Raw genomic sequence first — 23,476 nt, 5'->3', positions numbered from 1 at the left:
CACAGTCCTGCTGGGGAAACCTAAGTGCCGGACTTGACCTCTCCGAGTGTCAAGTTCCACAGCTGTAGGAGGAGGATTTGGTGTTTTATTGTGAGTGAGGTGCTGGAAGCCCCCAGGTGCATGGAAACTAGAAGCCTGATCCATGGCATATTCTCCCCTTCTTTCTCCCAAACAAGAAAAGATTCTTGATGGTCTTGTGGGGTTGCTGCAGGCCTGTCCTGCACAGTCTAACTGCGACAAGCTCATATCCACAGAGGCAGCCTCCTAGTGACCCTCCCTTTACCAGAGGACATGGTGGCTGGGGAGGTAGCAGAACGCCCAGAGGTGATCCAAGCTGTTACCCACAGCTTTGAGTTTTCTCCTACAGAAGCCACAGACCTTTGCCACATCTTCCCAATATCTCCCAAGCCTTAAGCAATTTCAAGGTCAGAGGGACCAGGACATAGTGCCAGCTGGGAGGGAGAGAGGGCAAGGGGCCAAGGGGTCCCCAGCCCAGTAGAGTAGAAGTGAAATTTATCTTGAGTCATTTTCTGAACCTCATAGAACATTGCCAGAGAGCAGGCAGCTTCTGCCATTCTCCAGTCTCAAAACCAGTTCCCAGCCAGCTGCCATATTGGAAATGACCAGCGTGTGACAGGTATTGAACCCATTAGCACCCAGCTGAGACTGTTTCCCTCAGTGGTCAGGACTAGGACTGGAAGAGAGCTGAGAAAGGACACCCTGTCAGTGCATGCACAAGTTAAACCAAGGTTTAGCACCCAGGTGACATCCCCAGCTCTTTCGAAGTTGTGTGGAGGGTGCTACAAGCTAGAGTAAAAGGGTAAGGTAGTTCCCAGTGCAGGACTAATGAACCCCATCTTGAGAGTCACTTAACCTCTTGGACTTCAGTATTCTCATCCCCAAAACAGGAAGCAAGTCAGCTACTTGGGGAGGCTGAAGCAAGAGGATCACAAGTTCAAGGCCAGCCTAGGCAAATTAGTGAGACCCTGTCTCAAAAAAATAGAAAGGGCTGGGGATGTATCTCCATGGTATAATGCCACAGGGTTCAATCCCTAGTAGTAGTGGTAGTAGTAGTAGTAGTAGTAGTAACAACATCAACAATAAATTAAGTAAAATGGGGAGGAAGCCAATGGGCCTGGATTTCTGTACCCATATGGATGGAAGAGTGGGGCTGAGACACTTGCAATAGGATTTTAGGTGTTGGCCTTTGATGACCAAGGGAGTTTTCTGCAGAGTGCTTATTCAGACACTAGAGTGAAGTGACTCTCCCTGAGCATTGAGGATGTCTATCTCAGAAACATGTAATATGAGCTGGAGGTGTGCCACAGGCAGCCTAGAGGGACTGACGAACAGCAAGCCGGCCATGTGGACAGATAGCCAGGGCCTGCTGGACTATCCAGGGAGTAACTGAAATCATGTCCGAAGGTCAAACGGGTAACAGGACATCAATGACAAACCCATGTGTTGGGGGCGGGGTGACTCTGTTCCTGCTAACCCAGTAAACACCTCTTCAGCAATCTAGTTCCCACCTCCATACCTGCTCTATTCCTGTTTCCATCACAGGAGGGTATGAGATTTAGGCTGGAGTCTCTACTTGATCAGATCACTGAGACATTTCTTCCAGGGTCTCATTGGAATTATTCTTCTGAACCCTATACTGCTTTCCACTTGCTTTACAATGTAAGGGGGAGCCAGCTATAGTGGCACCCACTATATAACCATAGAGACTCAAGAGAATGACGTGGGAGGATCACAAGTTTGAGGCCAGCCTGCACTCAGCAAAACCCTGACTCAAAATAAAAAGGGATGGGGATGTAGCTCAGTGATAGAGCACCCCTGAGTTCAATAGGTCAAATGGGTCAATAGGTCAAAATCCACCCAAACCGCTGCTAGGTAGAGAGAGATTCCTGCCTGGTCACATCCCTATGCTATAGCTAGAAATGTTTGTTTTTAAAGGTAGCTAAGTCCAAATTAAGTGTACAAATGAAACACAGGCATGGGGGTGGGGGTGTCCTGTGTGACATGCAAAAGTGGGACAGATAAAAACCAGGGGTTTGCCTTGGGACAAATGGTGATAAGTTAAGGATGCCTCTCATCTTACAGCAACTCTGGGGGAGACACAAAATGACACAGCTCAAAACTAATAGAGAAGATAGTGCAGAATATTTTATTTAAAATAATTAAGGCAAACAAGAAGAACAGAAGCTCTCTAATCCCAGTGACTTGGGAGGCTATAACTGGGCAACCTCCACAGGTACCAGTCTCGGTTTCCCCATCTGCAAAGTGGTAATAATTTTAGTGGCTGCCTAGTTGGGGTGTGTCAAAGAGCAAATGACTTAATCCACATCTAATATTTCAAGCCGTGCTTGGCCACATTGCAAGGGTTCTGTCACTCTCAGGGTATTGCCCTTGGGACAGAGTTTTAAGCTCTCACCGTGACCCTGGCCCAGCTTATTTGGAGGTGAGGCTCCATAGGTGGCTCAAGATAAGATGCAAACACAGGCCACTAGCTGGTTCCTCCAGTTCTTTTTCCTGGCGCTGGAGCAAGGTATGCAGGGGTGCATGTTTAGAGAGCTAGGGTGGAAGAGTGGAAGGAAGGGGACAGCATGCAGCCAGTGGATCTATCTGCTGCTAGACCCAAGGGATGAGGTTAAGGGGACTGGGTTGGGGAAGGAGCCCAACTAGGTGAGGTTTGAATGGCTGCTTCTTTAGCTGGTGCTGGGGTGAGATGGCTTGGGTGACCTGGTTATCTCCCAGCCACAAGAAGGCAGCCAGCACCTGGGACGTGCAGGAGCCACAGCCTACTTTGGGCCTTTCCCCCAGACACAGGCACAGGGATAATGTCCAGTGGCATTACCTGCCTGCTCCTAAGCTGTGATGGCAACACTAGCTGTGACTTCAGAGGAGCTGGGAGCACGTGAAGGGACGAGAAGGCTGGCTTTGGGATTGTGGTTGGCTGTCATTCCCAGGCTTGCAAGGTCTTCCTCCCTCCAGCTGTCACTCCTGTCCTCTCCTCCCTCACCTGCTGTGGCTACAAACCTCCCTTGTATTGGAGATTGACTGAGCACCCACCATGTGCTGTACCTTACCCTTATTCTGACTGTAGGTGGTGGGACAGATGAGAAAACAGAGGGACTCTGAGAGGTAAAGACTCTTGCCCAGGATCTCACAAAACTGATACATGGCAGAGCCAGGCTTTGAAGGTCATCCCCTGACCTTCATTATTTCTTCATCCCATATTCATGTTCTTTACTGTTTTGGGCTCCAGATTAATCCTCTTCAATGCACTGAGTCATCCTAAATCTTCAAGGATTTCCCAAAAGTGTGGACTCCAGTTTTTTTTAAATTAAATTTTACTTTTAGTTGTTGATAGAACTTTATTTTTATTTATTTACATGTGGTGCTGAGAATCAAACCCAGTGCCTCACAATGCTACCACTGAGCCACCACCCCAGCCCCCTGACTCCAGTTTTTAAAATCTGCCTCCCTATGAGTAAAACCTTGTGAGCATGTTCTCCATTACATGCTCATTCTAATCATCTATAAATTATTTGCTTATGCCAATGTATCCATTCTGTGTATTAGAACACATTCACATGTGGGTTGAAAGTGGGATGAATATATCTCTAATATTTTCCCCCTGCCTCTGGGATTGAGCCGGTGAATACTGCTGGGGTATGCATGCATCATGCGTAATGAACACTTAATGCAAGTACCATTATTACTTCTATTTTATAGCTGGGAACACCAAGGCTCAGAGGAGTCAAAATAAATTATTTGGAGAAATTATTCTCAATTAATCTCTAAATAATTTCTGATTAAGTACTAAGCTTTATGAAGCAAAGATGGTGTCTTACATTCCTGTTGATTCTTTCCAGCACTTAGTACATACACACATGTGCTCGCTTGAGTGCTCTCTCTTTCCTTCTCTATCTCTCTCTCTCTCTCTCTCTCTCTCTCTCTCTCTCTCACACACACACACACACACACACACACACCCCAAATGTTAAGCAAATTGTTAAATGAATGATTATTTGAAAGGGTGAATAAAGAAATTACCCAGGCCAACACAAAGAAGAAAACCCATGTTGGAGGGGAAAGGCCCTATTTTGTTCTTGATATAGAATATACTGACTCCTATGTTGCAGGAGTTCAGAGCAAAACTACAGGTTTCCACTGTGGCTGAATCCAGGTGCTCAGGAATTCTGCTTCCAGCTGTGGCCTGGCCATCCTCTGTGTAAACTGAGTCCTTAGGCAGACTCTGCTAGCAACCTCATCAGGAAGCTCACTGAACCAGCTTAACCTGCTTAGGTCATGGGATTGTTCTGGATCCCATTGATGTAGCCAGGAGTTGTGGTGTGCGATCAGTTCTGGATCCTGAATCAGGAGGGTGGGTAGTCCTAATAGACTGCATGAGCCGAGAAGTGTGGGGAATGGGTTGCTATACCCAGAAGATGGGGGAATACATGGGGGAGTGGGAAGGCATGAATATACAGGGTCCACCTTGTCTCTTGCAGGACCTGGTGGACTGGCAGAAGCCTCTCCTGTGGCAGGTGGGCCACTTGGGAGAAAAGTATGATGAGTGGGTCCACCAGCCTGTGACCAGGCCCATTCGCCTCTTTCACTCAGACCTTGTTGAGGCCCTCTCCAAGACTGCCTGGTGAGCCCTGCAAGAAATCTGTGGTTGGCTGTCCTTCTCTCCTGATAGTGCCAGTTAGTTACAAAAGAATAGGGCAATCAGGTTCCTCCCTGGAATATAGGGATGTACTCTAAGCTCTTGGGGAGGGTGGGACATGCCATAGACATAATCTATTCCTGTGCATGATTTTGTCCACTCACTCAGTGTAACCAGAAGCCTACGTGTAACCAGAAACCACTTTGAATGCCACCCCTAGTCTATTTCACATTCCTCTTCTGGATTAGCAGTCCCTAATGCCATAGGAAAATTTTTACCTGCAATTAGCTCTTCTGCCACAAGAGGTCAGTGTCTATCCAGCTGCACAAAGTCAGCAGCAATGGGATGAGGTTCTTTTCTCCCAATGACACATCTCAGACAAGAGTAGATGGACTCACAACCTGTTTTATCCCCCTATAACTCCCACTAGTGTCCTTTAACTCCAGGTCTCCAATACTTTCTACATGTGCTTTCTACATATGCTACATCAACTTGTCCCCTCCCCAGTTGAACTGTGGGTCACTAGGAAAACTGAACCTGATGGAACTCCCATGCATGTATCTCTCTCACCCAATGGCTCTCCTGCAGGTATTGTGTGCCCATCGTCTGGGTGCCCCTGATGCTGTACCTCAGCTGGTCCTACTACCAAACTCTTGCCCAAGGCAACGTCCGCCTCTTCACATCGTTCACAACAGGTAATACCAGGTTCCTTTCGGACTTGTTCCCATGGGTTCTGGAGGCAGTAGATCTGTGTGTTCCTTCTCTTATGCCTATATTTCTAAGAGCATAAGACCTCAAACCACATACCAAGATTCTAAATGAGGCCTATGCATAGAAAACTTTGAAACATTTTGGCAGACTTCCATCGGACCCCAAAATGGATACAAAACTCAGCAACACATCAGCAGAAACTAAACAAAGTCATTTCCCCAGATGGCATAGCAATAAACAGGTTGGGACAGGGGCGGCAGGGGTGTTCTCAATGAGTCTAATACCAAGAAATATAAAACCTGAGATTCTTTGTCAAGAAACTAAGCAAGGGAGCTGGGATTGTAGCTCAGTGGTAGAGCACTTGCCTATCATGTGTGAGGCACCGCATTCAATTCTTAGCACCTCACATAAATAAATAAAATAAAGGTCCATTGAAAACTAAATATACGTATATATTTATAAATATGTATTTATAAATATATGTATATATTTACAAATATATATTTTAAATATATAAATACATGTAAGTATAAATATATATAAATATATTTAGCATATTTATATATTAAAATAAATATATTTAAATATATTTAAAATATATATGTTTATATAAAGAAACTAAACAAAGCCAGTCACAGTGGGGCACACCAGTAATTCCAGAAACTTGGGAGGCTGAGGCAGAAGGATTGCAAGGTTGAGGCCAGTCTGGGCAACTTAGCAAGACTCTATCTCAAAATAAAAAATTAAAAGGGCTGGGGATGTAGGAAAGTGGTGGAGCACTTACATAATGTGCACAAGGCCCTGGGTTCCATCCCCCACACAGCAAAAGGAAAAAGAAGAAGAAATAATAAAATGAAATCATTTTACCAGGTGGCACAGCTGAGAGCTAGACTCAGACTGGTCTGCAATCAGAGCACAGATCAGAAGAGAACCCGGGAGAGGCAGATCTGGGAGGGTCCTAGCACATGTCCAAGGCAAAGGACTCTGCAGCAGATCCCTAGTCTGGGAGTAACACCACGCCCTCTGCTGAGCGCTCAGCCCGGTGCTTTCAGGGAACTGGCGCATGGAGCCCCCTTAGCCCAGCAGCCCTATGGGAAAGCACTGATATCATCCCTTCTTGAGTCTGAGGAGATGCAGTCATTGCTCAGTGTGTCCGTGCTTCAAAACATCATGCCGTACACAGTAAGCACACAATTTTATCTGCGAGTTTCAAAAAATTACAAGTAAGGTTGAGGAAATAAAGCCTCTCAGATGTCAAGCAAGGGATCCAGGTTCCTGTGGGCCCAGGATGTAGAGACAAGGTGTCCAACAGCTTCTAATCAGGGGACAGAGGACAGAGAGAGGGGTTGACATGGGGCCTGTAGGACCAGGTGTCTCAGGGTGGCCATTCTGCCAACCTGCCCCACAAACTCACTGCATAGCCTTCTGGTATCCTGAGCCTCACCTGCCCAGTTGGTCTGTCTGGCACCTTCAGGAGGTATCAGGAGTACCATGCCTCTCAGGAGGGCTTCCTCTGCTGATCACAGTCACGTTCCTGACTCTGAGCCCTGCTCAGTCTACCAGGTGCAGGTGCTGACTCCTTCCCCCATATCCCAAGGCTTTGCTCCTGCTCACCTCCCCCAGGGGCAGCAAGTCAAGGGCTTAAAGGTTTAAAGAGGGGCCATGACCACAGCAATGATGGGAGCCTCCGTTTATCCGCCTCACCCAGGATGAGGCGGGGATGAGCAAGCTGGAGGCAGCCCCCCTCCAAGCCAGCCCAGAACTGCTGCTCCCAGTCACCAGGGGTTACCGTGTGTGCCCTGCGAGCCAAAGTCAGCCTTTTCTGCCCACACTGAATAGCTCAGGCACAGCACGGGGCCTGTTGCTCAGAAGGCCCCTGGCTGAATCGCCCACTGTCCACCCAGAGCTCCCCTAACAATCACTGACAGTGGCAGGGCCGCCAGGGCTGGCTGCCGGAGGGGGAAGGGGACACTGAAGCTTTGGCCCAGATCCCTCTGCCGGATTCCTCCCGAGATGCCACTCGGTACCAGCTCCAGCCGGCTGGGCAGACAGGGTGATGCTGGGGTGAGGGGGCGGGCGGATGCTTGACCTATAGGAGGGGACTGTTCTGCATGGCAGGGAGGGCAATTTGAGGACTCCTCAGCAGCACAGGCCTCTGCAAGCAGCTAAGATGTGCCTGTGTGGTCCAGTGTGGAGGGCCAGTAAGCCTGTGACCATGAGGCCAGCAAGGTGGCATGATCCCCCAGCTCATCATGCAAGACACAAGACAGGGAGCACATAAGAGCCCACAAAGCAAGGCAAAGGGATACTCAGAGGAGTCCCGGTGCCACAGCTAGACAAAGGGATGCCCTAGAATCAGTTCAGAAGAGTCAGGGTGCCAGTAAGCAGTGCAAGCTGAAGGGAGACACTAGTTCAAGGCTGAAGTTCCTAAATGTAAATCAATCTGTCTAGGGTCATTTTGGTGCTCTTAATCCTATTACCTTATCACCTCTTGCCCCATGGCAACCCCATGAAAAGCCAGCTATATTCTGCAAATTCAGAATGACTCCCAGGGCACGTTAGGACTGTCAGGATTCCTGAGACAATGTTAAAGTAGGGCCCAGCCAGAACTATTGCTGAACAGCATCCTGGAGGAGGATGTTGGCCTCCAATAGGATTGTGCTGTGGGAGCCCTGGCAAAGGTCAAGGCCAAACTCTACAACCAGGGACTATTCCTGTGTGTCTAGTCCTATGTGTCCAGAACTATGTGACAAAGAAGGGTACCTTCAAGATCAAGGGAGAGCCAGAGAGGAAACTCCTTTTCCCTCAACAAGAGACCCTGTAGAACTCTGCTGAGAGAATCGAAAGAGAAAGGGTAAAAGTAGGACTCTCAGAATTATTAATATACAATGAGGTATTATTTGTTTTTTGTTTTATTTTGTTTGCAGTATTGAGGATTGATCCAGGGACACTTTATCACTGAGTTACATCCCCAGCCCTTTTTAAGATTTTTAAATTTTAAGACAGGGTCTCACTAAGTTGCCCAGATTGGCCTCAACCTTGCAATCCTCCTACCTCAGCCCCCTGAGACACTGGGATAACAAGCTTGCACCACTGCTCGTGGCTATATATTATTCTTCTTATAGAACCAAACACATATGCTTATCATATAATCAGGTATTATATTACCTCCACCCTAAAAACAGCCCTTCAAGGTGGATAGGTATTTAACTGTAGGTAAGGCATATCCGGGTTTGAAAGCAGGTCTGCAAATCCAGAGTCCATGTTCTCTGCGCTTCCCCCAGAGTGCTCTGAAGGACCCCAGAGGAGCCAGGACTTCCCTGGAAGCTGGGCCTCTTGCTACCCAGAGCTGACCAGCCAAGCCCAAATGGCTACTTGCAGTCAAAGCCAGTGAAGCTGTTAGGCAAGCCCCTTGGACCAAAGGTGGGCATGGCAGGCCCCGCTGATGAGAGGTGTTAGACCAGCTTGAAACCTGATGAGAGAGATGCAGCCTTTGGGGTTGAATCTTGGCTGCATCACATGTCAGTTCCATGGAGATTCATTCAGACATCAGGGTGGGGCTTGGCCTGAGTCTGGCCAAAGAACCTCCTACCTTTCCAGCCTTTCCTCCTTCCTCAGCAGCCACCATGGTCATTGGTCCAGGGCCTGCCAGAGCCTACAGACAGCCCCAGCCCCTCAGAAGAAGCTCCTTAACCAAACCCAAAGCTGCCTCCCTCTGGGCCTGCCTCTGCCCTGGGAGTGGCAAAGGTCTAATCTCATCCCCACAATGAAGTTTTCCTCTGTTATTCTCTGTGCACTGGAGATACAAAATGAAGGACCCAGACCCCACCCCTAAGATTCTTAGCACCTAGTGGGTGGAGGTGGAAGAGAAAAATGGCCCACAGTACAGTGCAGTTCCAGGTGATGTAGGTAGGCGGAGCAAGAGGCAGGAACAGCCAAGTGGGTGAAGGCATCTGCACAGGCCTCACTCATGGGCTGGATCTCCAGGGCTAAGGCAGGCAGGGGGATTCCAGAGAAGGAAACAGGAGCGAAAGTCCAGAGCTGGGGGGAAAGAATGCAGTATATCTAAGGAGCCACAAGTGATTTGGTTTGGCCCCAGTAAGGTGACAGAGTCCAAACCTCAGTTGGGGATGTGGTCAGCAGGTCAGATCTTGAGACCTGAGTGCTCTGCTGTGGAGACTGGACTTTGCCTAAAGGCCATGAAGCACCATGGAAGGTTTTAACAGCATGTGGAGGCAGGGGAGGGGGGGGGCTGCTGGGATTGCCATGGGGCAAGAGGTGATAAGGTAATGGGATTAAGAACACAAAAATGACCCTAGACAGATTGATTTAAATTGAAGTGAGATCCATATACCATCAAATTAGCCATTTTAAAGTCTACGGTTGCTGGGCACAGTGGCGCACGCCTGTAATCCCAGCTGCTCAGTAAGCTGAGGCAGAAGGATCACAAGTTCAAAGCCAGCTTCAGCAACTTAGTGAGGCCCTAAGCCTGTTGGACATGGGTGTGTGTGTGTGGGGGGGGAGGCAGGTTGAGTCTGGCTCCTTTGGAAATGTGAGAACCCCTCACTGAGGAGGGACCCCGGGAGGAATAGCCTAAGGGCAGAGGTGGGTGGCAGAAGAAAGAGTGGCTTCTTTGGGGGGATGTTAGCTATGGGGCCTGTGCACACATGGAGATGCCCAATAGCAAGCAGCCATCCAAGGGAGGGTTGGAAGTATAGACAAGGGGGTTGTCAGCATGTGGGGAGTGGCTGAAGTGAGATTGAGCAGAGAGGGTGGAGAGGCAAGGCTCAACCCTGGGAACAGAGGCAGAGTTTTCATGAGACAGCCTGAGAAGGGACAGATAGGTGCATCAGTTGACGGTGGTTATGGTGCACAGCTCGAGGTATCCCAAAGAACCACTGAACTGCACACTCTATGCAGGTGGTGTATATGGCACAAGAACTGTATTTTGATATAGCTGTTATGTAGAAAGAGAAAGTATGGCTGAAGGGAAGGCATGTGGGAGAGAGAGGGAAAGCTCAGAGGGTGAGGATAGACACAGAGGAAACTGGACCAGAGCCGAAGGGACAAGGATTGAAGTTCTCGTGAGGTCAAAGGGCAGAGTGGGGTGGAGAGAAGTAACAAGAGTTGCAAGGGCTGCTGGGTGTCCCCGCCCCCTGACCTTTGAAAATCATTAGGTCTGTCCAGCCTTCCCGTCCCCATCCCAGGCCCATCTTGAGTTCTCTCAGTTCTTCCTCGGATGCTGTGATTTCAAGTCTTGTCTGCTGAGATTTCTGCTTGGGTTTTCCTGCCCTTCCTGCCCATGGTCCCCAATCTTCCATCAGTAACCCCTGTCTCTACTGGCTTTGTTGGGATTGTCTCTTCTCACCCATGCCACTGTGGCAAGGTCACCCATCCAGGCAGCAGCCCGGCATCTGGCCATGGCTCTGCTTCCTACGGTCCTTCTAAGGAAAACGTCAGCCTTCTGGCCCTAGCACCTTTGCTCTGCTAAAGAGCCTCTCCCAAGCCTAGTACCGGTCCTCACAGCCTCTTCCCAATTTCACCCAAGGCCTCCAACAATGTTTCCTGGCAACAGCTGCCCAGGGGTGATGGGGTGGGGACATCCAGAGCCACCAGGCCTTGGTGTATCCTGGAACCCATCAGCTCTGACTCAGGCCTCTCTGCCTCTCCCACAGAGTACTCAGTGGCTGTGCCTGAGTCTGTGTTCCCCGGCCTCTTCGTGCTGGGGATGTTCCTCTGGAGCCTCATCGAGTACCTCATCCACCGCTTCCTGTTCCACATGAAGCCTCCCAGCAACAGCTATTACCTCATCACGCTGCATTTCGTCATGCACGGCCAGCACCACAAGGTCAGTAACAGGGCCCACCACCTGCAGCTATAACCAGCCCCCCAGCGGTGGATCTTCCTTGGAGTCTGATGTTGGGCTGGAGTGACAGGAAACCAAGGGTGTTTGATATTGCTGAGTTGGATAACTGGATTGGGCATCCTAATCTGAGCCAGGTGGACAGAGGGAGCATGTGTCTGCACAAACTCCATTGTTATTTATTTAATTGTTGGTTTCGGGGATTGAACCCAGAAGCACTTTGCCAGGGAGCTACATCCCCAGCCCTGTTTATTTTTTTTATTTCGAGACAGGGTCTCACCAAGTTGCTTAGGTCCTTGCTAAGTTGCTAAGGCTGGCCTGGAACTTGTGATCCTCCTGTCTCAGCCGCCCAAGTTTCTGGGATTAAGGCGTGTGCCACTAGGCCCTGCTCCATTGTTATTGACCCAGGTACTCTGCATGCATCGTCTTCTTCAATCCTCACAATAACTCACCCATTCACTCACCTAATATATGTTCACTGAGTGCTTTCTATGGGCCAGGCCCTGTGCTAGAGGAAACAGTCAAAATCCTTGCCCTGGGGGTGGCTGCTAATCCTCCTCCTCCTCTTCCTCTTCCTCCTCCTCCTCCTCCCCCTCCTCCTTTTTAAGTGGGGGTTGAATCTAGAGGCCCTTTACCACTGAGCCACATCCCCAGCCCTTTTCATTTTGAGACAGGATCTGGATAAGTTGCTGAGGCTGACCTTGGACTTGTGATCCTCTGTCTCAGCTTCCCAAGTCACTGGGCTTACGGGTGTCATGGCACCCGGCTGCCCTTGTGGCTCCATTCCACAGACCAGGAAACTGAGCTTTGGGGAATCTAGGGAACTCCACAACCCACCCAAGGTCTCACCTAGCACTGCCAGGATGTTGTGCCTCATTCTGTGGCCTCTGGCATCTGTGCTGTGAAGCACTCACCCCCTTGGGGCACTTCAAGGACTATGTGACTTTAACAGAAGTGGGGACTAGAAGCCAGATCTGCCCTGTACTGTGCTGTCTTTGTCCTTTCCCAGAGTGAACCCCAGGGAGTCCCCACGATCTAGACTTCCCTGAACATTTACATCTTCCCGAAAATGAGTCCTTAAACTGGAGATGTAGCTCACTGGTAGAGCACTTACCTAGCACGCAGGGGGCCATGGATTCAATCCCAGATACCAAAAGAAGAAGGAGGAGGAAAAAAATAAAAGTGAGTTCTTATCCCTCACATTCTATTTCTTGCTGGGCATGAATCAGAAGATGTGGCACGGAAAATACTTTTAGGACACAGTTCAGATGTAGAAAAAAGAAGCAAAACTTTAAGACCCTTATATTGCTGATAATGAACTTGGGTTTCATGGCAGCAACTCAGCTTCACTTGTCTGAAGGAGTTCAGTCAAACTCAGGATTTAATGACCTACTGAGAGAGTTGTCAGGTGGGTGGATGTGATACTCACCCTGTTTTTCCAGAGCGGATCTGTATTCCAGGGGTCCTATGTAGTAGCCAGTCTTGGTTGCGTGGCCAATCCTGGGCTGACCTGTCACTCAGGTATGCTCTAAGAGTTGCCAGGCCCCACCTGGCCAGTGCCCTTCCTCCAGGTTGACATTCAGCCCATCTGACCCCTTCTCTCCCAGGTGTGCTGCATCTACAGCCATGTCCGTGCCCCACCCCACCCACTGCCCCGTGGCTTTCGAGATGCCTGTCAGATCTGCTGCCTGCTGTGTTAACTTCACCATCCTCAGAGGATGAAACAACTTCCTGAGGATCTGCTGAGGTCACCCTGGGGACCCAGGGGCTGTCTCAGTCTCCTTTTCATAGACACTTCCACACCAATATGTCTAGGCCCCCCCGCTGCCTCACCACACCATGAGGACACGAAGAGCCTGTGTAGCCTGTAGCCACCTGGGCTCCAACAGGAACCTCTTCTCAGAAGGCCAGAGCTATCTGAGGGTCCTAACCCAACTGTGACTTGCAGCTGGCTTAAACCACTCATAAGAGAAATAATCCACACCCCTTCCAACTCCACTTTCAGTGACGGTAGCTTGAGATTGGCTCTGGTAGAGGCATTTTCATCATGAGAATTATCAAATGCTCCAAATCAGGGCTCACTCCTTCCCTCTCCCTTTCTCCCTATCCTCCCTCTGTCCTTTTTCTGAGAGCTGGTTCTCTAGCCCTGCATGGGTCCCCTTGCTGCTGGTCTGAGTGTAGGAAGACCCACATTGCCTGCTCGCTCTCGCGTTCTCTCTCTCTCTCTCTCTCTCTCTCTCTCTCTCTCTCTCTCTCTTCAGCCCACAGAGGGTCTCTCCTTTTTCAGAATGCTAACCAAGCAGTCTAAAGGCTTACCAGAGCCTCTGAGATTTAACCAAGGGCCTAGCCCTTTTGTTCTCTGGTTCACTGCGTTATCTCTTGGAAGAAGGCCTCCTGTTAGGAGATGGTGGTGGGGACATCTACAGGGTCAACTCTATCTCTCTGGTCCCTCTGTCCACCACTAACTGCACCGACCCCAGCTCACTGAGGTCCTAGAAGACTTCAGGCCTCAGTCTCCAGAAAGACCTTGGGCCAGGGGTGCAGAGCTCCTGTAGCACCAAATAAGTTCTAGAATCCGGTAGCTTCTGGAGAATGCAGTGGCTCTGAGCTGTTGGCACATCCTTACCCATCCTGCCCACGTCACACCCAGTCCTGCTTTCTTGGGAAACTTGCCGGATCTCATCCTGGTTTGAAACCGGGGAGCAGCACCCTCTCTCTAGGTCTTTCAGGCATGGTGGCCCTGCCCTCTATAAAGCTGCCAAAGGTGCCAAGCCTAATCATGACAGATGGCTGTCCTCTCACCGGAATGTCTGGCTGCTCCACCTGATCCTCCATGGGGAGTATCTCTGGTTCACCATTCCATGACCACAGAGAGGCCCTGGGGCCCAGGGCTGCCTCTGACACCCAGGCCTCTATCCACAGGCACCCTTCGATGGCTCCCGCCTGGTCTTCCCCCCAGTGCCAGCTTCTCTGGTGGTCGCCTTCTTCTACCTGGTCCTGCGGCTCATCCTGCCTGAGGCGGTGGGAGGCACTTTGTTTGTCGGTGGTCTCCTGGGCTACATCGTGTATGACATGACCCATTACTACCTGCACTTCGGCTCTCCACACAAGGGCTCCTACCTGTACAGAATGAAGGCCCACCACGTGAAGCATCACTTTGCACACCAGAAGTCAGGTGAGGACGGGTCCCCCTTCCCTTGTTCATTTGTTGATTTATTTGACAGCTGCCATTGAGTAGCTACCAAGATCCTGGCTCCATTTAAAGTCTTGGGCACACACAACAGGCTCCCTCTTTACCACTTTCTGGTGGAAGTGGCTGTGCAGAGTCAGGCAAACAAGGAAGTCAATAAATGGCAAAGATGATTTCAGACAGCGTAAGCGCCATAAAGAAAATAATGCAAGGTGGTATTTGAGGAACCACAGGCATGGGAGGAGGGGCTGAACACCATCCAGTAAAACATTATGTGGACCTTGTGTGTGCTTTTAAACTTTCTGACAGCCACATTAAAAAGGAAGAATAAACATGAGTGGTTGGAACTTTAATGCTATATTTATTAAACCCAGTAAAAATAACATGTGATTAATATTTAAAAAATCATTAGTGAGCTATCTTGCATTCTTTCTCTTATACTGTCTTCAAAATCCAAGGTGTTTTTTGCACCAAAAACACATGTCGATGGATGTCAAGTCTTCACTGGGAATACTTGATCTTTATCTAGATCTTATAAAATCTAGATCCGCAGGCATAAGCTGCTCCAGACGTGCTTACATGCTTTCTAGTAACTGAATTGAGTATCCCTTTTTCACACTGAAACTGAATTCTAATGGGATAAAGTCCGAAATTCAGCTCCTCTGGAGCTGTTGCCACATTTCCAGTACCTAGTGACCACATGTGGCAGCTAGAGGACAGCAAAGATCAAAACAGAATGGCCCAGGAAGGGATTACTGCAAATGCCATTAGAGCTGAGGCCCAAATAAAGAGAAGCCAGGGCTGGGGTTGTAGCTCAATGGTCGAGCACTTGCCTAGCAAGTGTGAGGCCCTGGGTTCAATTCTCAGCACTGAATATACATAAATTAAAGGTATACCAACAACTAAAACAAAAAATATTTAAAAAAATAAAAATAAAGAAAAGCCAGCATCTGGGAAGGTGTGTGCCAAGAGCAAGGTTGGTTTGGCCAGCCCTGGGGCAGAATGGAGGCTGGCCCCATAAGAGGTGAGAAGGGCAGGGGAGAAGCAGGCAGAGCCAGGCAATCCCAGGGACTGAGACTAGACCAGGAGCTTGGGCTTATTCCCACTGTACCCTGGGGAATAGAAACTAGAAACAAGGTTGCCTTGTACTCCTGTCCTACCAGGGCGGCCCTGGCAGACAGGGCGGATGTTGAAATCTTCCCTGCACCCCCTCCCTGCCCTGGCTCCCTTCCCGGGTAGGTGTATCTCTGCCTCTTCGTCAGTACCTTACCTTCTTCCCCACTTGTTTCCCTTTCTAGGATTTGGCATCAGCACTAAATTGTGGGATTACTTTTTCCACACACTCATCCCAGAGGAAGCCCACCCAAAGACGCAGTGACAGCTCCTCCCAGCTCCTCCATTCTGCCCTCAGCCTGGCTGTGGCCCCCGCCCCGACCCTCCATCCAGACCCTGCTAAGAAGGTTGGTTTGGCCAGGCAGGATGGGCTTTGTTGGGCCCTGGGTAGAGGGTGCCAAGGAGACCCTGAGGCAGGACTGCCCTCCCGGCTCACCATGGGAGGATCATGGCCTCTTGATGGCCAGGTGGCCCTCAGGGACTGGCTCCTTCCCAGAGCATCCTGGCCTTTCCACTGGCATCCTGGCTCAGCCTCAACCCATAAGACTGCTTCAGAGCCCAACCTACAGCCCCAAGGGGCATGAAGAAAACTGACCCCTGGGGCCAGACCTGGGCCCCCTCTGTGCCTTAGCACCTTGGGCTCCCTGGGAGCCGCCTCAAGCGGTGGAGGGACCAGTGTCACAGCAGGGGCAGGGTGGTGGGGCCTGTGGCTCTGCCTGCCCCTCCTGCGCTTCCTGAAGAGGGTTGGATGGCTCTGAGGTGAATGAAGGGCTCTCACAAGAAGAGACAGCATGATGCCTCCCACAGGCCTCCGTGGGTCCCAGGGCAGCCCATCTAGCCCCTGCCACCACAAAAGGCTGCTCACACAGCCGGCCCTCCCCTGAATGTGCAGAAGCCTAGGGTGTCTGGCCTCTGCCTCGAGCCGGGCAGGTGCCCTGGCCCCTGTCTTTGGGAATCACCAGCTGCTCTAGCCATCTCTCCTCTGGCCCTAGAGCCACAAAACTTCTTCCCCAGGGAGGCTGAAGAGGCCCTTCCACTGGTGGCCCACCCCAGCCCCAGCCATTCTTGGCCTCCACCTGGCACAAGTGGGCCCCTGTGACCCCACTCAGGACCCGCCCAGCCAGTGCCTCCTGAAGCCAAGGAGGAGCCTTCGTGTGGTGCCTTATCTCCCGCCCCACATCCCACACCCTGCAGATGAGGCTCCATCCAGACTTCCTTGTAACCAAAATCCTCACTGCTCCTGAGAGGGTCTTATTTATAAATGATAGAACTGTCCTCAGTCTGGCCACAGACCAAGCAGCTAGTCAGACAGCCCTGTCTAATCCTACATGTTGAACTCATGTAAAAATCGCTTTGCCCTCTTTTTGGCCCCTTCTCACCCACAGACCATTACTACTTGAAACTTGTTAAAAACTCGATGCGTGTAAAGGCTAAAGAGAAGCAGTTCGACCGATCCTGTGATTTGTACTGTTTACTGCGAGGCTATTTAAAGATTTTGGAATAAATATACAAAATTACAGTTGTGAAAAAAAAGATGTAAATAAATTGTATATTTTGAAAAATAAAACATTGAAAAGAAACCTGCAAGGATTTGTTGTTGTTTGTTGATGCCAACTCCATCGGATTCCTCCGTCGTGACTGGGACGTGGCAGGGGGACTAACAGGGAAAGGATTTTATTTTTTTTTCTTAAGTATTTATTTTTTAGTTATAGGTGGACATAATATCTTTGCTTTATTTTTATGTGGTGCTGAGGATCGAACCCAGTGCCTCACACGTGCAAGGCAAGCACTCTCCCTCTGAGCCACAATCCCAGCCCCAGGATTTTATTTTATACTGACAAGGTTGTGTAGAACTGCTGGGACCTGGTGACAATAAAAAGCTGACCGACTCTTATGGATTTATTACTGTGTTTAAATCCTCCTTAGGTGGCATCTCCCCTTATTGCCTGCATCCCAGAGGATGGCTCCTGCAAACTACCTGGATATGGCCACCAGGGAGGGGTCTCTTCTGGAATTTATGCAACCCTAGCTAAGATTCATCAAGAATGTTTAATGTTTGCTGGGTGTGATGGCGCACAACTGTAATCCCAGTGACTCAGGAGGTTTAGGCAGGAGGATGGAGAGTTCAAAGCTTCAGCAACTTAGCCAGGCTCTAAGCAATTCAGCGAGACCCTCTCTCTAATAAAATATAAAAAAGGGCTGGGGATGTGGCTTTGTGGTTAAGCATCTCTGGGTTCGATCCCTGGTACAAAAAAAAGAAAAAAACATTTTTCTTTAATGTTTGTTCAGGAGAAGTGCTGTTTAAATTATGATCTGCGTGAAGTAAATATGAGCAGGGTGCAGGGGCACAGGCCTGTAATCTCAGGTTCTCGGGAGGCTGAGGTGGGAGGATTTCAAGTTCAATACCATCCTGGGCAACTTAGCAAGACCCTGTCTCACAAATAAAATTTTTTTAAAGGCCTGGGAATGTTGCTCAGTAGTAGAGCACCCCTCACCCCAGGTACTACCACACACACACACACACACAAAAATTAGGATCAATCTGCCTCACCGATTCTCCATCAAAGACCCAGCTGGCCAAGGACAGACCAGAGCTGTTGTGTGTCTAGAGGGACATCACTTTGGCTTCACAGACCTGGGGCTTTGGAGCATTTCCTGGTGGACCTGAAGAACTACCCTATTAATTCTGCTCCGTTCCATTCCTCTGTTGCCTCTGGTCTCTGATCTCTATTTTTGAACTTCCTACAATTTCTTACTGTGCCCAGCACAATGACCAATTTGTAACAAGGCGGATAAATGCTAGTCTTCTCTCCAGCCAGTATGTCCAATGGTTGCCTCTCAGCCTGTTTCCTGGCCTCTGCTGCCCTCTGGTGGCATCAAGGAGCCCTTCCCCTTTATGACTGCCTTCATATGACTGTTTCTTGAAGCAGGTACCTGATTTTTAAATTCCAGTACTTTCCCACTTTACCTGTTCTCTTGATTTACTTTCTTGTCTAATTACAATTTGTGAGAGGAAATGTGTATAAACTTACAGCTCTAAGTTTCCAAAAAGCTACAATGGCTGCAAAGTTTCAACTGGAACTTTCTTTACATACAGTTAGGTGTTTTGCATTAATGAATTTTAGTTACAAAGGATGTCACAGGATGAATGTAAAATTAGAAGATGCCAGGACTCTCATCTTCAGAAAGAGTCCATCCCAGATAGCTATAACAGAAAAGAACTCAGAATAAAATCTCTAGTTCTATAAAAAAACATAAAGGTAGAATCCCAGCTTCATTTAGGTCCTTGAAATGCAAACGATAAAACAAGAACATAGGTGCAGGTAGTGTGTTGGGGAGGTTTGGGAAGGGAATGGTGGGGAATATTTCTTTTTTAAATATTTTTGAGGGGGTACCGTGGATTGAACTCAGGGGCTCTCGACCACTGAGCCACATCCCCAGCCCTATTTTGTATTTTATTTAGAGACAGAGTCTCACTGAGTTGCTTAGTGCCTTGCTTTTGCTGAGGCTGGCTTTGAACTCGTGATCCTCCTGCCTCAGCCTCCTGAGCCACTGGGATTACTTACAGGCATGCACACCATGCCCAGCAGTGGGGAATATTATGTGAAGATGAATATAAGTTCTTATATAAACTCTGCAAGGCCATCTTGAGAAGCATAGAGAATATCTGCCAAAATTGTCCACCTAAAGGACAAGAAACCAGAACGTTTGCTCACCAGCTTCCACCCTTATTGGTTGAGAATTGTGTTCAGGGGCATCAATTCCTCCCTCTCTTATAGGCTACCCCATGACTTACAAACTCTCTTAGTCCATTTTGTGTTGCTATAAAAGATGCCTGAAACTGGATACCTGTTTTGTTTTGTTTTCTTTTTTGGTTTTTTTTTTTTTTTTTTGGCGGGGTGGGGAGTTTGTTGAATTTTAGGGATTTTGGGGGGGTTTTGTTTGGGTTTTGTACTAGGGATTGAACCCAGAGCACTCTACCACTGAGCTGCATCCACAGTCTCTTATTTTTTAGTTTGAAACAGAGTTTCACTAAATTGCCCAGGCTGGACTTGAACTTGTGAACTTGCAATTCTCCTGCCTCGGCCTCTCTAGTAGTTGGAGTTACAGGTGTGCAACCACCACACCTGGCTGAAGAGAGGTTTATTTAGTTCATAATTTGAGGGACTGAAATTTCAAGATCAGGTGGTCCCATCTGCTTAGCATCTAATGAGGGCTTCTGGCTATGCCATATTATGGCAAGTGGCATCATGGCAGGAGCACGTAGGAAAGAGGGATTCGGGGTTGGTGCCAGGCTATATAACAACCTGCTGTTTGAGTATTTTTTTTTAAATATTAGGTGTAGATGGACTCAACACAATGCCTTTATTTTTATGTGGTGCTGAGGATCGAATCCAGGTCCCGTCCATGCTAGGCAAGCACTCTCCTGCTGAGCCACAATCCCAGCCCCTGTTGTGAGTTTTGATCTAATCCTACAAGAGCTAGAATTCCCACAAGACAGCAATACCCATCTTAAAGACCTAATCACCTCTCTTACAGTCATCACCATCTTAATACCTTCCTGGGGAATTAGGCTCAACATTGAGTGCTGATGGGAACAAATCACAGTGCAAGCCAAGAAGTTTCCTTGGTTTTAGTAAGGTTCTCAGGCTAAAGCAGGAAGATGAAGACATGCACTTGAAGTAGGATGTTGTCAGTACAAGTTGGTGTGGGAGCCCAGCATTGTGGCACACACCTATAATCCCAGCCTCAAGAGGCTGAAGCAGGAGGATCACAAATTCTAGGCCAGCCCTGGAGATTTAGCAAGACCCTGTCTCTCTTCCTAAATGGCAGTCCCAGTAAGAGCCTTATCTGCATATCCACATGTCTGGCACAGTTTTGTTTCCATCATCAGGTCAAAAGCCCTCAGTGTCTGACATCATTATAACTGAATTACACCCCCAGCCTGGTAGGTTTTTTGTTGTTGTTGGTTTTTTTTTTTCAGTTTGATAAGTTTGGTAGTAAGGTCCCCACTTTCACTTATGATTTTTGTTATTTTTACCTTTTCTATTTTACTCTGTCTAGCTAAAGTTTTGTCAGTTTTGTTAATTTTTTTCAAAGAACCAACTATTAGCCTGGAACAGTAGTGCATGCCTGTAATCCCAGTGACTTAGGAAGGCTGAGGCAGGAGAATCTTAAGTTAAAGGCCAGCCTCAGCAATTTAACAAGGCCCTAAGCAATTTAGTGAGACCCTGCCTCAAAATGTAAAATGGATGTGGGATGTACTCAGTTGTGAAGCATCTCTGGGTTCAATCCCCAAGACCAAAACAAAAACAAAGAGTCAACTTTTGGTTCTGTAGATTATTTTGACTTTAGTCTTTACTATCTCCTTTCTGCTAGCTTTGAGTTTGGTTTGCTCTTTCTTCCTGTCCCTTAAAGTGTAGAGTTGGGTATTGAGATTCTTTCTTCTTTTTTTCACTCTAGGCATTTACAGCTGGAAACTTACCTATGAACCTTGCTTTTGCTTCATCTCATAAGTACTGGAAATTCTAAAAATATTTTCTAATTTCCCTTGTGACTTCTTTGATCCACTGGCTGTTTCAGAGTGTTTCTTAAGTTCCGTATGCTTGTGAATGTTCCTGCTTCCCTTCTGTTATTGATATCAAACTTCATTCCATTATTGTTGAGGGACATAATTTATACGATATCAATCTCTAAATTTATTGAGCAAGAGCTGGGGATATAGCAGAGTGGTAAGAGCACTTGCCAAGGATGGGTGAGGCCCTGGGTTCAATCCTTGGTACCACAAATAAATAACTAAATTTATTGAGCAAGATGTATTTTCACTTCCTTGAGAAAATTTTCTCCTTAACTCATGGATTATTTAGAAATATATTATTTGATATGTGGTTTGCAAACATTTTCTCCAGTCTATAACTTGTGTTTTCATCCTCCTAACAGGATCTTTGCAGAGCAAGTTTTAAATTTTGATCAAGTCTGACATATCATTTTTTTAATTTTATGGATAAAGTTTTGTGTGTGGGGAGGAGGTACTGGGGATTGAACCCAGGGTCTTGCACATGCTAGGTAATTGTTCTACCACTCTGCAAAATCCCCAGTCCTGGGTAATGCTTTTAGTATCATGTCTAAGAATTCTTCACTTAGTTTTAGATCCTGAAGATTTTCTCCTATGTTTTCTTCTAAAACTTTTTTAATTTTTAAAATAACAATTCTCAGATAAATCCAAAGAAAGTGGGAATTAATTCGGAATAGTGTGTACGTTTTTTAGTATGAATAGCCACTTTTATTAAATAGACTCATTGAAAACTTTTTCAAAAATTTACATTTTCTTGCTGGGCAAGGTGGGGCACCCCTGTAATCCCAGGGGCTCGAGAAGCTGAGGCAGGAGGATCTCAAGTTCAAAGCCAGCCTCAGCAAAAGTGAGGTGCTAAGCAACTCAGTGAGACCCTGTCTCTAAATAAAATGCAAAATAGGGCGGGGGATGTTGCTCAGTGGTGGAGTGCCCCTGAGTTCAATCCTCAGTACCCTCCCCTCCAAATTACATGTTCTCTATAGGAAAAGAATCTTTCACCCCATTTGCTCATTTCTCTGCACTTTCTAAAAGTTTTACATTTTACATTTAAATCTATGATCTTTTTGGGTTTTTGTATAAGGTATGCAGGTTAGGTCAAGTTTATCTTTTGTCCAGTTATTCCACAACCATTTGGACACCATATATCTAACAAAGGATTAATATCTAGGTTATAAAAACTTTCAAAACTCAACAGTAAAAAAAAATGTTTAATGGGTAAAAGACATATAGGTCCACATTCACCAAATGGATGGCAAACTGCACATGAAAAGATGTTCAACATCATTAGGCACTAAGGCAGTGCCAATTAGAACCACTTCCAGATATCACTACACATCTAATTAAAATTACTAAAACGAAAAATAGTACTAAAACCTCAGTTACCCAGGAGGCTGAGGCAGGAGGATGGTAAGTTTAAGGCCAGCCTGGAGAACTAGGTGAGGTCCTGTCTCCAATAAAAAACAGAAAGGACTGGGGTGTAAGCTCAGGGTAGAACAACATCCAGTTCAATCCCTAATACCAAAACAAACAAATAAATACTTTAAAACAGTAACCAAACAAAATACTGATGAGGATGCAGAGAAAGTGGTATCTGCAAATCACATGTGAAAAAACAAGCTCAAAGGTTATGCACTGAATGATTCCATTTCTATCAGGCCAGTGAACCTATTGGGCAGTGACTGTTAGTGTTGATCTCTAAGGGCTAATATTCTCTGGACCATTGCCCTGAGCAGAATGGTAGCTGCCTCTTGCCCTTGAACTTCATGCTCCAAAACTCACTGTGGAATCTGGCTGACCTTCCCATAAATCTATCTAGTCTCCACTGAGACCACATCTTTGTTTCACTCTTCTCCCCTCTGCCCTTCCTATCCGGAAAGCCTTCCTTCCATAAGTAACATGTCCCTGAATCTCTTGACCTAAGAGAAGAACAAAATTAATGAGACAGTAGATGGAGAACAAATTGGAAGGGCAAATAAATGAATAAGTGAAGACCCTAGACAAGTCTTTTCATACAATTCATTTCTGTTCCTTGAGTGGAACACAGCTTGATGAGTGAATGACATTTCTTAGACTATGTAGCTAGGGACACAAATGACTTTAATAAAAACATAACTCACACCATAACAAAGCTTTGCAGTGACTTTAGAGGAAGAAGTGATATCCCCCCCACACACACACACACACACACTTGGGTGTGTCTCTTCCTTCACTCCCTTGTCTCCACACACACAGAAACACCTGCCAATATTCTCTAGCACAAAGACGCAGGCCTCAGAACCTCCTCTCAGGCTTACACAGCTTTTTTTGCTCCAGGCCTCCCCATACTCTGTCCAGGTTATCAGCGTTTCCTGG

At 47.6% G+C, this 23,476-nt stretch overlaps 1 protein-coding gene across 1 annotated transcript in view; it reads left to right on the top strand.

The window, feature by feature from the left end:
* The window catches only part of FA2H (fatty acid 2-hydroxylase), a 52,380-nt gene extending 35,343 nt beyond the window's left edge, over nucleotides 1–17,037 (top strand). The window contains exons 3-7 of the mRNA XM_081274866.1: nucleotides 4,518–4,660; nucleotides 5,264–5,370; nucleotides 11,062–11,234; nucleotides 14,172–14,424; nucleotides 15,738–17,037. Coding sequence (XP_081130992.1) covers nucleotides 4,518–4,660; nucleotides 5,264–5,370; nucleotides 11,062–11,234; nucleotides 14,172–14,424; nucleotides 15,738–15,817 — 756 coding nt within the window. The 3' untranslated portion in view covers nucleotides 15,818–17,037. The remainder of the gene's footprint in view (nucleotides 1–4,517; nucleotides 4,661–5,263; nucleotides 5,371–11,061; nucleotides 11,235–14,171; nucleotides 14,425–15,737) is intronic.
* The last annotated feature ends 6,439 nt before the right edge of the window (nucleotides 17,038–23,476 follow it).

This window comes from Spermophilus citellus (assembly GCF_964194105.1).
Source record: "Spermophilus citellus genome assembly, chromosome: 18".
Lineage (NCBI taxonomy): Eukaryota > Metazoa > Chordata > Mammalia > Rodentia > Sciuridae > Spermophilus > Spermophilus citellus.
The sequence above is the reverse complement of the archived record's forward strand: the minus strand, read 5'-3'. Positions and strand labels throughout refer to the sequence as shown.